At 43.7% G+C, this 13,130-nt stretch overlaps 1 protein-coding gene across 1 annotated transcript in view; it reads left to right on the top strand.

Annotated features, from left to right (window-relative positions):
* Positions 1 to 13,130, top strand: part of LOC126356239 (transient receptor potential cation channel subfamily V member 5) — a 132,702-nt gene that overhangs the window by 58,812 nt on the left and 60,760 nt on the right. The window contains exons 7-9 of the mRNA XM_050007064.1: positions 5,741 to 5,891; positions 11,194 to 11,297; positions 11,385 to 11,467. Coding sequence (XP_049863021.1) covers positions 5,741 to 5,891; positions 11,194 to 11,297; positions 11,385 to 11,467 — 338 coding nt within the window. The remainder of the gene's footprint in view (positions 1 to 5,740; positions 5,892 to 11,193; positions 11,298 to 11,384; positions 11,468 to 13,130) is intronic.

The following is a 13,130-nucleotide window of genomic DNA, read 5'->3' as shown; positions in this document are numbered from 1 at the left end:
AGAGAATCATTCAACGGGACAGAAGTGCAACCCTTCCGCAAGTTGCTGCAGATTTCAATGTTGGGCCATCAACAAGGGTCAGTGTGCGAACCATTCAACGAAACATCATTTACATGGACTTTCGGAGCCAAAGACCCACTCGTGTACCCTTGATGACTGCACGACACAAAGCTTTACGCCTCTTCTGGGGCCATCAACACCAACATTGGACTGTTGATGACCGGAAATACGTTGCCAGGTCAGATGAGTCTTGTTTCAAATTGTATCGAGCGGATAGATGTGTACTGGTATGCAGACAACCCCATACATTTGGTCATGGTAACGGATGGTTCACTGTAGCCATTGTTCTGGAGTACCAAATGTTCCTGGACTCGAAAGTTTCGTTGACAGAGATATTATTGCATTTCGCACCTACCATATGGCCGAACTAGCTAATAAAGACTCAGTAGCTGCTGTTCAAGCTGATAAAGGATCTGTAACGTTGTGGGGCGTGTTCATTTGGAGTGATATGGGACACCTGATACGTCTAGATAAGACTCTGACAAGTGAAACGTACGTAAGCATCCTGTCTGATCACATGCATCCATTCATGTACGTTGTGCATTCCGACGGACGCGGGCAATTCCAGGAGGACAATGTGACACTCCATACGTCCAGAATTGCTACAGTTTGGCTCCAGAAACATTCTTCTGAATTGAAACACTTCCGCTGGCCACCAAAGTCCCCATACATGGTCATTATTGAGCATATTTGGGATGCCTTTCAACGTGCTATTCAGCCCTACGGAATTCGTGGTCTCAATTCCCTCCAGCACTACTTCATATATCAGTCGAGTCCATGCCACGTTGTGATGCGGCACTTCTGCGTGCCCGCGGGGGCCCTACATGATATTAGGCAGGTGTACCAGTTTCTTTGGCTCTTCAGTGTATCATATATCATGTTCAGTGATGCAACCACATTTATCTATCATGGCCAGGCAAACGGCCGAAACAAGCATCATTGGTCTATTGACAATATCCATTGTCTGCAGCTGGTGGAACGTCAGCGTCCAAGGAATGTAAACGAGTGATTTTGGTCCTTTTTCCTTAGACGGAATACTGAACGCGCACAAGTATCGAAGCTTCTTAACAGACCATCTTCAACAGATACTACAAAACGTTCCAGTGCAGATTAAGACGAACCTGTGGTACCAACATGGTGGCTGTCCAACCCATAGTGCACGAAGTACTAGAGCGTGTCTTCAAGAATTGTTTACAAATTGTTGGATTGGAAGCAAAAGACCTGTACTTTGACGGCCCGTTCCCTGGATTTGACTGCTATAGACTTTTTCTCTGCGGGGAAAGCTGAAAGATGCTGTCTACAAGGACATACCAATTATACCCGATGACATGCAACGACGTATTACCGCTCACGCATCTCCGATGAAGCGCTAGCACGTATGCAGCAGCTGTGCCATACCAGTCTGTAAGCATGTACTGCGCTGCCGGTGGTCATTTTCTACACCTACGTCTACGTGATTACGCTGCTATTCACAATAAAGTTCCTGCCAGAGGGTTCAGTGAACCACCTTCAAGCTGTCTCTCTACCGTTCCACTCTCGAACGGCACGAGGGGAAAAACGAGCACTTATATTTTTTTGTGCGAGCCCTGATTTCTCTTAGTTTATCGTGATAATAATTTCTCCCTATGTAGGTGAGTGCCAACAGAATGTTTTCTCAATCGGAGGAGAAAGCTGGTGATTGAACTTTCATGCAAAGATCGCTTCGCAACGAAAAAACGCCTTTGTTTTAATGATTGCCACACCAGTTCACGTATCATATCTGTGACACTATCTCCCCTATTTCGCGATAATACAAAACGAGCTGAACTTCTTTGTACTTTTTCGATGTCATCCGTCAGTCCCACCTGATGCGGATCCCACACCGCACGGCAATACTCCTGAATATGGCGGACAAGCGTCGTGTAAGCAGTCTCTTTAGTAGACCTGTTGCACCTTCCAGGTGTTCTGCCAATGAATCGCAGTCTTTGATTTGTTCTACCCACAATATTATCTATGTGATCGTTCCAATTTAGGTTTTTGTAATTGTAATCCCTAAGTATTTAGATGAATTTACAGCCTTCAGATATGTGTGACATCGGGTAATGGAAATTTAGCTGATTTCTTTTAGTACTCATGTGAATAACTTCACACTTTTCCTTATTCCCAGTCAATACCCACTATTCGCATCACACAGATATCTTATCTAAATCATTGTGCAGGTCGTTTTGATCATCTGATGACTTTACAAGACGGTAAATGACAGCATCATCTGCAAACAGTCTAAGATGACTACTCAGATTGTCTCCTGTGTGGTTAATATAGATCACGAACAACAGAGGGCCTATAATACTTCCTTGGGGAATGCCGGATATTACTTCTGTTTTACTCGATGACTTTCCGTCTATTACTACGAACTGTGACCTTTCTGACAGGAAATTACGAATCCAGTCGCACAACTGAGGCGATACTCTGTAGGCACGCAGTTTGGTTAGAAGACGCTTGTGAGGAACGGTGTCAAAAGCCTTCAGGAAATCTAAAAATATGGAATCAGTTTGACATCCCCTGTCGATAGCACTCATTACTTCATGAGTATAAAGAGCTAGTTGTGTTTCACAAGAACGATAATTTCTGAATCCGTGCTGACTATGTGTCAATAACTCGTTTTTTTTTTCGAGGTACTTCATAATGTTCGAATACAGTACATGTTCCAAAACTCTACTGCAAATCGACGTTAGTGATACAGGCTTGTAATTCAACGGATTACTCCTACTTCCCTTTTTGGGTATTGGTGTGGCTTGACCAAATTTTCCAGTCTTCATGTACGGATATTTCTGTGAGCGAGTGGTTGTATATAATTGCTAAATGTGGAGCTATTTTATCAGCATATTCTGAGAGGAATCTGACTGGTATACAATCTGGACCGGAGGCCTTGCCTTTATTAAGTGATTTAAGCTGCTTCCTTACTCCGAGGATATCTACTATGTTTCTCATCTTGGCAGTTGTTCTTGATTAGAATTCAGAAATATTTACTTCGTCTTCTTTGGTAAAGGAGTTTCGGAAAACCGTGTTTAATAACTCCGCTTTAGTGGCACTGTCATCAGTGACTTCACTGTTGTTATTGCGCAATTAAGGCATTGATTGCGTCTTGCCACCGGTGTGCTTTGGGTTTTCTGGCAGATTTCGAGACAGAATTTCGTTGTGAAAATTATTAAAAGCATCTCGAATTGAAGTACGCGCCATTGTTTCGAACTTCTGTAAAACTTTGCCAATCTTGGGGGTTTTGCGTTCTTTTAAATTTGGCATGCATTTTCGTTGTTTCTGCAACAACGATCTGACCCGTTTTGTGTACCATTTTCAATACAACCCCTGATGTTCAACTGTCTCGTTAATGATCAGAATCTACATAACTAGTGTAAGCACTTGAGTTGTACTTTAGTATGTGCTTCCACAGGTAATGTACTGTGTGGGAACTTTTCAAAATGGATGTCCCGAAAGCGACTCGCACTAGAATCTTATAACAAACACCACTGAGATTCTAATTTATCTTATTTTTGATTTCTTAATATCAACAAGCATGGTTCAATCTAAAAAGTGTAAGTTTGCACAAAAAATTCACTTTTTAAATATTATTAAAATCTGTTGATTGGCTAGCAATACGAGCCCTTGACTACCAATCCATTCTGAAAAAACTGCACATCAGTAGCACTTTCTATTTCCGCAATATTTGCTTTGCAAGTTTAAGGTGTTCACCCTTTATATGTGAATTTCGTTTGACAGTGATGAGCGTATCCGATCTTTGAGTGCTGTGTTCATGACAATAAATTAGAGACAGGGAAAAGAGAGAAGCCCTAATCGGCATACAGCATACTTCTCTTTAACAGTGCCACGGGGTTCGCTGAGCTTACCATACTCATTTGATAGATGGACACACTGTGCAGAAGGACATCACCTTTACGCCAGTGGCTGTTATAAGTTTTTATTACACTATTGCAGTTTCGGCCTTAGGCCATTAACAAATGCTGATATTATGGCTTTAAGCCATGTCAACGTAATGTTAGATGACACATTAATGTGTCTTCTTTTTTTTCTTTATTGTTGTTTTCACACCTGGTACAGGTAGGCCAGCAGCGGCATACTACGCCGCTCTTCGGCCACAGATTAATGATACAAAAGGAGACAATCGCAGAACAGACATGGTGGACGTACAAACGTAGAAACACAAACTTAAAACAAACAGAGCCGTTCACGGGCGCAGTGTCCAAAGTATAAACGTTCAGAAACGTGGACACGCACAGAGATGATAGAGATGACACACGCAAACGTTGGAGCACAAACAATGAAACACTGGAACACGAACACGACGGCACACACAAATACTAAGCGATTATCTCAGGCCCGCGAAAATTCACTATATGTGTACGAGTCCAGGGACCTGCCAAAAAGGGGAAACGGTGGGGGAGGAGGGAGAGGGGAGGATGTAGATGCCAGTGGCAGGGGAGATGGGAGGGAGAGGAAAGAAGGGGGTTACGGGAGGCCCAGGGGAGAGGAGGGAGGGAGGGAGGAAGGAAGGGAGAGAGGGTGCCCTTGGGAAAAAACACAGAGGGTGGATGGGGGGGGGGGATCAAAGTTGGTAGGAGGGGTAGATGGAGGGGATGAGGGCATCATCAGGGAGGGGGAGTTGGTGGAAGCCACCTTGGGAGAGGGTAAGGAGTGTGGAGAGATGGAGAGCAGGTGGGATGTGGGAATGGAGGCGCGGCAGCGGATGGGGGTGGGAGAGGGTGGGAGAGACAAACGGGTGGGGGGATCAAGTTTGCAGGAGGTGTAGAGAATTCGTATCCGTTCGAGGAAAAGGACTAGGTGCAGGAACGGGATGAGGTCATATAGGATTGGCATGGGGGATGGGAGGCAGATGTGACAGGCGAGGCGGAGCGCATGGCGTTCTAGGATTTGAAGGGATTTGTAAAAGGGAGAAGGGGCATTCGTGTATCATTGCCAGTCCTGTTAAATACATTTGTGTCGTTACACACTGCGAGCACACGTATGCAAACATTGTAAAACTACATAATCTGAAACGTCCATGTTCATTAACCCATCACTAGTCACACATGCATTAGACCACGCACTTGATAATGGCCTAAGGCCGAAATTGCAATAGTGTAATAAAAACTTATAACAGTCACCGACGTAAAGATGATGTCCTTAATGAAAAAATATTTATGAGTGTGAATCTCAGCTAAAACAAGTGTATACACTGTGCAGAGTTTGGAAATTTAAACCAGAACACTGTCACAAATTGTAGCTATCTGAAACTGTACTTCACAATCCCTGCTCCCCAGGTCAGTCAAATGTTGGCGGTGAAAACTACTTGCAAAATGGTTACCACACAGTCGAACACCACTACAGAAGCACCTTGACACCGGATACAACTTCAGTGATCAGACACTCAATATTAAACAGTGTAACAGTTGATTTCTCGATGTATTTCAAGAACAGGTGGGCATAGCAAAATAACATAAACTAGACTTTCAGAAAGAAAAACTGATCTTCCCTCTTTATTCCTATGTAAACCGATGTCTAATCATAAATAAAAATAGGAAATCTTATGAATCGAAGGCGAGAGTTGTCAAACAGTTTTCTGTACTGTTTCGTTCGGCATTAATGTGTCTCTTGATGATATGCTTTTTGGTTTCATGTTTTGCAGACCCAGTTCGACATGGCTTATGAAGTTGGCTCTTCACTCGACATTAAGAATAACCTCAACCTCACACCGCTCACGTTAGCCGCTAAGCTGGCTCGAATAGAGATGTTTTTCCATATCTTAAACATAGAAAGAGAGATCTACTGGCAAATAGGTAAGTAGATTTGTCATTTAATCAGCCTTAGACAACTTTTCAGGCGTCATGTGACGCTAGAATTGGCACAGTGCGAAGAGTGGAGAGGGGACCTGTACTCTTCTGGTTATTTCTTTCACTGACCACCTTGTCATCGTCTTCAACTGTTCTAAATGCAAGATCTCGCAAAATAGTAACTGCAAAGCAAATACACTGTTCGGGTTTGCCGCCGGATCGTATCGTGTAAATGGCGCAACACTGCATCGGTGCAACTGCTCGACAAGTTCAGGGGGTGGTAGTTGCTGCTGTCACTGCTGCATGACGCGACTGTTGATAATCGCAGGGCGGCGTCGAAATTTAGCACACGACGAGCAGGCAATATGCATGGTAGGGAAGACGCTAGCAGTTGGAGGAAAGCGGCGCCCCTAGTGAGCCTGCTGGGTGCTAGAGAATGGCCTTCAGCGCGTGCCGTATGGGCAGTGACTGTGCTACTTGACAGTCCTGAGGTTAAAAGCTAAATTAAATCTTATCTGTGCGTTGCATCCAGTCATGAATCGGAAGTTCTTGTTTTCCCTCCCTGTTTTGATTTAAGGCAGCATGTGCTGGATTCTAGGCAGCGCTTAATTGAAAACCTGCATCCCTGTTGATAAGATTGTCCGCCTTACGGATACGTATGGCCTCCGAAATAACACAGTCCTAGAAAGATGACTCTAGCGATAAAATTTCAGTCTTTTCGAAAAAAATTCGATGCCCCGTGTCCCGACAATGCTCCGCCACCGCTGATTTATCAGGGTACGCCAGGCGCATATGACGATAGTGTTCGACGCAATGTTCTTGCACGGTTCGGCATGTCTGCCCAACATAACCTTTTTCTACATTGGCATATGATATTATGCACGTCACGTTTCCTTAGACCAAGGTCGTCTTTGACCGAGCACAATAAATTCATGAATTTAGCTGATGGCAGGAAAACACACTTGATGTCGTGCCTTTTGAGTATTATTTCCGTTCTTGAAGACAAGCCGCCAAAATACTAGGACAAGAACGTCGTTGCAATGGGTGCTACGCATCTTCATTGACATCCCTGCTTTGAATTTGCTCAGAACGGAATGCATTATCGGAACAGTTATTTTGTTGGAATACTGCACTTAGGTGTTGTAGCTCACCAGATAGACTACTGGCATCTGAGAACATATGTTCTCTATGCACCAAAGAGCGCAAGGCATTACCGCCTTGTGCAGTGTGATGACAACTTGTGGCCTGAAAATATAGCTCTGTGTCCCAGTGTGCTATCGGCTTTTCTTCTCACCATGACATCCAGGAATGGCAAAATGCCATCTTTTTCCACTTCCACTGTGAACAGTAAATTTCTAATGAGAGGTCCCAACAGTGAAGTAAGAATTTTGGCCAGAAAATAGGTAGGACCTTCAATGTTGCTCACTATTGTGCGAAGAGGAGCATATCCTTATGTGTCTTCTGTAGACCTTATAGTCTTAGGAGAACTGCAGCGTGTTGGTGCAGGCTCTTAATGACTTTAGAAGTAATAGAACTCTTTTTAAGAAGGTCTAACCATGCAAGAACGTTGTGCCGAACACCATAGTCATAAACGCAGGGGCAACCTGATAAATGAGCGGTGGCACAACATTGCCTGGACACAGGGCATCGCACGTTTTAAGAAAAGGCTGAAATTTTATCCCCACCGTCATCTTTCTGGGACTGTGTTGTCTATTAGGCCATACATATCTGTGCTGCGGACAATCTTATCAACAGGAACGCAGGTTTTCAATTAAGAGGCGCTTGGAGTCCAGCACTGGCTGCCATTAAATCAAAACAGGGGAAACAAGAACTTCCGATTCGTCATGCGATGCAGCGTACTACTGAAATTTAATTCAGCCTTTAACCACAGGAGTGTCTGGCAGCACAGTCATTGCCCATAGCGCACATGTGTATGGCCTTTTGCGGCTCCCAGCAGGGGGCACTAGAAGTGCCGCTTTCCTCCAACTGCAAAAGGTCTTTAAACACACGCATATTGCCTGCTCCTAGCCTGATAAATTTCGACTCTGTGACGCAAATACCCCACACCTTCTCCTTATACTTGAATGCAACCGTACCCTTTATATTGTCTGCCGTCTCGATCCCCCTCACCCCCTGGTGTCTCCCTCCCTCTCCCCCCCAGCCCCTTCCCGCACCTTTACCATTGTGTCCCACCCTCTCTCCATCTCCACACCCTCTGCCTCCTTTCCCAACGCAACTTGCAGCATCTACCCCTCCCAGATGATGAGCTTCGCCCTGACGTCTACCCTTCCTACCAACTCTAACCCCACCTTCCTCCTGCCTCCTTCTCAGGCCGCCCTCTCCTCCCCCTTGCGAGTGGCTTTCCCCTCCTACACCCCCTCCCTCTCCTGTGCTCCCCCTCAGTGTCTCTGCACACCCTCCTACCTTGTCTTCCCTCTTCATCTCCTGCCCCACCTGTCTCCTGCCTCTTGGTGCACCCACTGACTCTTTTCATCCTGCCCCGTCCCCTGCTGCACCTTGCTCTCCACTCCTTTTCTAACCTCTCAGGCATTTCCCTCGGCAGGTCTCTCCTGGCAGTTTTATTCTTCGTCATGTAGGCTTCATCCCTCCAAGAGGGTTTAAAGTGTCTTGTTCTGGAGTGTATTTAATACTGTGGCCAACTTTTAACCTGTGCATGTGACTTCAGTGTCTTTTCTGTGCTCTACGAATCGCCAATTGTGTCTTTTTTTTTTACTTTAGGTCGACTTCTTTAATTGTCCCCCCATGAACGTCTCCATGTCAGTGCATTTTTACCTTCATTACCACCCCTTACACTGTTTTTATGGCCCCCTTTTTATCGCTTTTATATGTATAATTTTCTTCTTGTATTAGCTGTTATGTCACTTGGCTGAAGAGCGGTGGATTGTGCTGCTAACAGCCCCCCCCCCCCCCCTGCCCTTATGGGGCAGGGGACTGAAATCACAACAAAGAAAAAAACGAAATTACCATCAGTCGCGTCTTGCTGCAGTGGCAGCAGCAACTCCCACCACCTGAAGATGTCGAGCAGTTGCACTGATGAAATGTTGCGGCAAACCCGAGCAGTATATTCGCAACAGTCAGTCGCCAAAGAGTGTAAAGTCACAGTAACTATATTGTTAAATTGTGCAAGTTTCTTTTCGATGAGTTCCATAAACATTGTTGTAGTCTTACTGAAACTTATTTTTAATCCTACTTTCCCAAATGCCCTACAAAATTCTTCTATTCCACTGAAATTTATCTTTCTAAAGGTGTACAGTACAGTGACGTTAACAGGATGAAGGTGGTTCAGAAATGTTCCATTAACGTGCATTCCCTTTAACATTTTCCATTTTAACCATCTGCAAACTTCCCTTAGGGCTGCTGAGAATAATTGTGGTGATACGTTAATTCCTTGCCTGTCTTGTCTTTGTTTTAGTGTTTTATTATCCTGATGCAGCTTAATGGTAGCTGTAACTCTGATGTACCATTCCTTGCCACAGGTGGGGTTGAAAGTGAGTCGAAATTTTCTCAAAATATTCGTAATTTAGTGTTCCCAGTACCTGTAGAAAAGTAAACATCATTAACAAGAAATTTATTTGTGTTTGCATTAGAGCAAAGTTTTCAGAACAGTGTAGCATCCCATATAAGAATCAGATTTCATATATAATGTAATAAAACTTATTTCAGAAACACAATTGTGTCTTATGTAAGATAAATAGACATAAATCATGTCTGGCAGCAGAAAATATTTCCTCAGAAGAATTACTGTTTTTTGTGTCTGAAACTTACAAGAATTTTACAATGGGAAAAACACAAACTGTATAAGTATGACAAATTTAACTCCCAATGAAATTCATATCACCCCGTTTTCTTAAATTTTGTAGTTATATAATCAAAAACTTCAAATCTGTGAACGTACAACCACTTTACTTCATTACAAAACTTAGCATCAACTACGAATGAAGGAAGGTTGATTCTATATTCGACACAAAAATCATAGGAAAACGAAGCATTTGTTCTGAGAGTAAAGGTGTGGCGTTGTCGAAGCAACCGTCCTGACATTCGGTAAAAGTGATCGGACCTTTTCCTTCCAGAGTACGACAGTCGAAACTTATATATCAATCTCAGACACAAAACTTTTCTGCCGGAAAGAAGGATTATTGTCCAGCATTTTCCGTCGTTGAAGATATCTTCGAAGAGGTATTCTTGGTTAACTTTTGTATAGGTGGACATAGATATGTCGAATTCAAAGTAAACCTCTATAAGAAAACTGACCGTTACTTTCCAATCTGCTACCATTTTCACCAAAGTGGCTCTTGTAGAATAGTCTTGATCTTTTTGGGAGCGGTAATATTTATGTAGTAGTGGTAGTGAGTCACATTCCGAAATATACTTACAACTTAGATGTTGCAAACGTTTAAAAGGTCTCACAAGGAACGCCTTGAGTGCGAAGTCGCAAAATGCCAATGATGTTTATGGCATTCCACGCCCCACATATTTTCTACCATGCAACCACAATTGTTGTGACTGTGTTGAGACTGGTTTGATGCAGCTCTCCATGCTACTCTGTCCTGTGCAAGCTTCTTCATCTCCCGATACCTACTGCAACCTACATCCTTCTGAATCCCCTACGGTTCTTTCTCGTGTGCGTGATATTGCAAGGGCAGCACGGAAAGTTTACGTCACAGCAAGCAAGAGTGGGAAATGGACGTAAGAGATCTGCAACTATGGTATGAGCACTGATTTTGGCAAATAGCTGGTCAAAATGAAATGGATAACTCGCTGAACGTTCTGCATGATTTGCAGCTCTCAGGAAGTTTGCGTTCGATCGTGGTGGTGCGAACCTTTGTGATCACTGTAGCAAGCCTTTTTTCCTTCGGTGTTCATGGTGCAACTTAATGGTTTGTTTTGACATTTCTTGACTGTCCACGATGTCCATTCTGTGAACTGCAGTACATACATCACATAGAAGTTTGATCTCTGCACCTACTGGACACTCATACCGCTCTCCTGACACACATGGTGAGTCATTAGCGATTAATATTTTTCAAATGAGTCTTGCTAAATACTGATCTTGCGACATCGTGCTCAAAGGGTCCCTTTTAGTCATGCGACTGAATGAGGCTACTATTACCTATCAAAGATCGGAGCAAAAGAGCGTTTCTTCTTTTTTATGAACAGTGTGAAAATGGAACCAAATACTTGTATTAACTAGAAGGCTGTTACATAAATTGTCGGACTTGACATACTAAACTATAGCAAGCTGAGAGTGAAATTATATGAGTGATATTTGACTTCCCCACTTGATCAGGAAGCATCACGTGCGCAGCCTACCCGCTCTCGCAGATCGATACCATCGATATCGAAACAGGAAACATCAGCAAGAACTCAGCCTTGAATCTGGTAGTGTTTGGGGTAAGTCTCATCCAAATTCGTGAATTTATTCGGCGTAGTTATTCTTTCTATAACTATCTCTTTTTCCTTGTGCCGTTCTATTTTCAGGAGAAAGACGACCATCTAGAGCTGATGGACGGCGTTTTGGTCGACCTCCTGCACGCTAAGTGGAACGCCTTTGTAAAATTCAAGTACGTATTTGTCGGTGGACTTGAGTCCACAACTGAGACAAATGGTTTAAATGTTTCGCCGCCAATTGCAACTACAAATTTTGCTATATTTGTTGTGCCGTTTGTAACGACCACGTTTACTGGAAAGTCAAATGTAACGTACTTCTTCTTATTTAACCTTTCTTTTATATGCTTTTACCCGTTACTTACTGAATGTCATATCGCGTCTGTTAACTTCCGTGACCTTGCCAGTAAGTGAACAACAGTTTTTATTTAAGAAATTAAATAATCACTTTTTCTGTCCGCCCCTGGTGGCTGAGTGGTCAGCGCGGCGGAATGTCATACCTAACGGCCCGGGTTCGATTTCTGGCTGGGTCGGAGATTTTCTCCGCTCAAGTGATACTATCACACATTATTATAAATCATGAAACTTTATTGTCCAAAAACAACTCATATAAAAACATTTTCTATCATAACTGCCTCTGCTATTACGATTGTGAATCAAATGAAAACCTTAAATATTTTTTTAAATCTTATTTATTGTGCAAAAGCGGTACAAAGCTGTATCACTTTTCAACATAATCTCTCCCACGCTCAATGCAAGTCCTCCAGCGCTTACAAAGTGCATAAATTCCGCAACCACTCATGCACCACGTGGCGTACCTCTTCATCAGAACGAAACTTCTTTCCTTCCATTTCGTCTTTTAGTGGTCCAAACATATGGAAATCACTTGGAACAAAGACTGGTGAGTATGGTGGATGAGGAAGACAAAATGCAGATCTGTGACAGTTGCAACTGTTGTACGGGTAGTGTGGGGTCTTGCATTGTCATGTTGCAAAAGGACAGCTGCTGACAGCTATCCACGTCGCTTTCATGTGATTGCAGGCTGCAGATGATGTTTTAGGAGATCTGTGTATGATGCACTGGTGACAGTGGTCCCTCCAGGCATGTAATGCTCGAAAATGATGCCTTTTGCGTCCCAAAAGAGAGTCAGCATAACCTTCCCTGCCGATGGTTCTGTTCGAAACTTCTTTGGTTTTGGTGACGAGGAATGGCACCATTCCTTGCTCGCTCTCTTCGTTTCCGGTTGGTGGAAGTGAACCCAGGTTTCGTCTCCAGTAACGATTCTTGCAAGAATGCCATCACCTTCTCGTTCAAAGTGCCGAACAAGTTCGTAAGAAGCATCAACACGTCGTTCTGTCATTTCAGGAGTCAGCTGCCGTGGCACCCATCTTGCAGACACTTTGTGAAACTGGAGCACATCATGCACAATGTGGTGTCTGACCCATGACTAATCTGTAAACATGCTGCAGTGTCATTCAGTGTCACTCGGCGGTTTTCCTTCACTATGCTTCAACTGCTGCCATGTTCTCTAGAGTCACAAATCGTTGTGCCTGACCTGGACGAGGAACATCTACTGAAGTCACACCATTTGCGAACTTCCTACTCCATTCGTAGACTTTCTGCTGTGACATCCATGCATCACCGTACTGAACCTTCATTCGTCGATGAATTTCAATAGGTTTCACACCTTGACTACGCAAAAACCGCTGTTCTTCCCTGGTGCAAGTCGCAAATGGGGCGGCCATCTTTATACTGATACTGTGTGCAACTGCACTATGCTGCCACCTACTGACCATTCTGCACGCTGTTTGTAGCTCGCTTACCAACTTACAGGATAAC

Source organism: Schistocerca gregaria, chromosome 3, assembly GCF_023897955.1.
Source record: "Schistocerca gregaria isolate iqSchGreg1 chromosome 3, iqSchGreg1.2, whole genome shotgun sequence".
NCBI lineage: Eukaryota > Metazoa > Arthropoda > Insecta > Orthoptera > Acrididae > Schistocerca > Schistocerca gregaria.
Note: the sequence above shows the minus strand (reverse complement) of the source record. Positions and strands in the feature narration are given on the sequence as shown.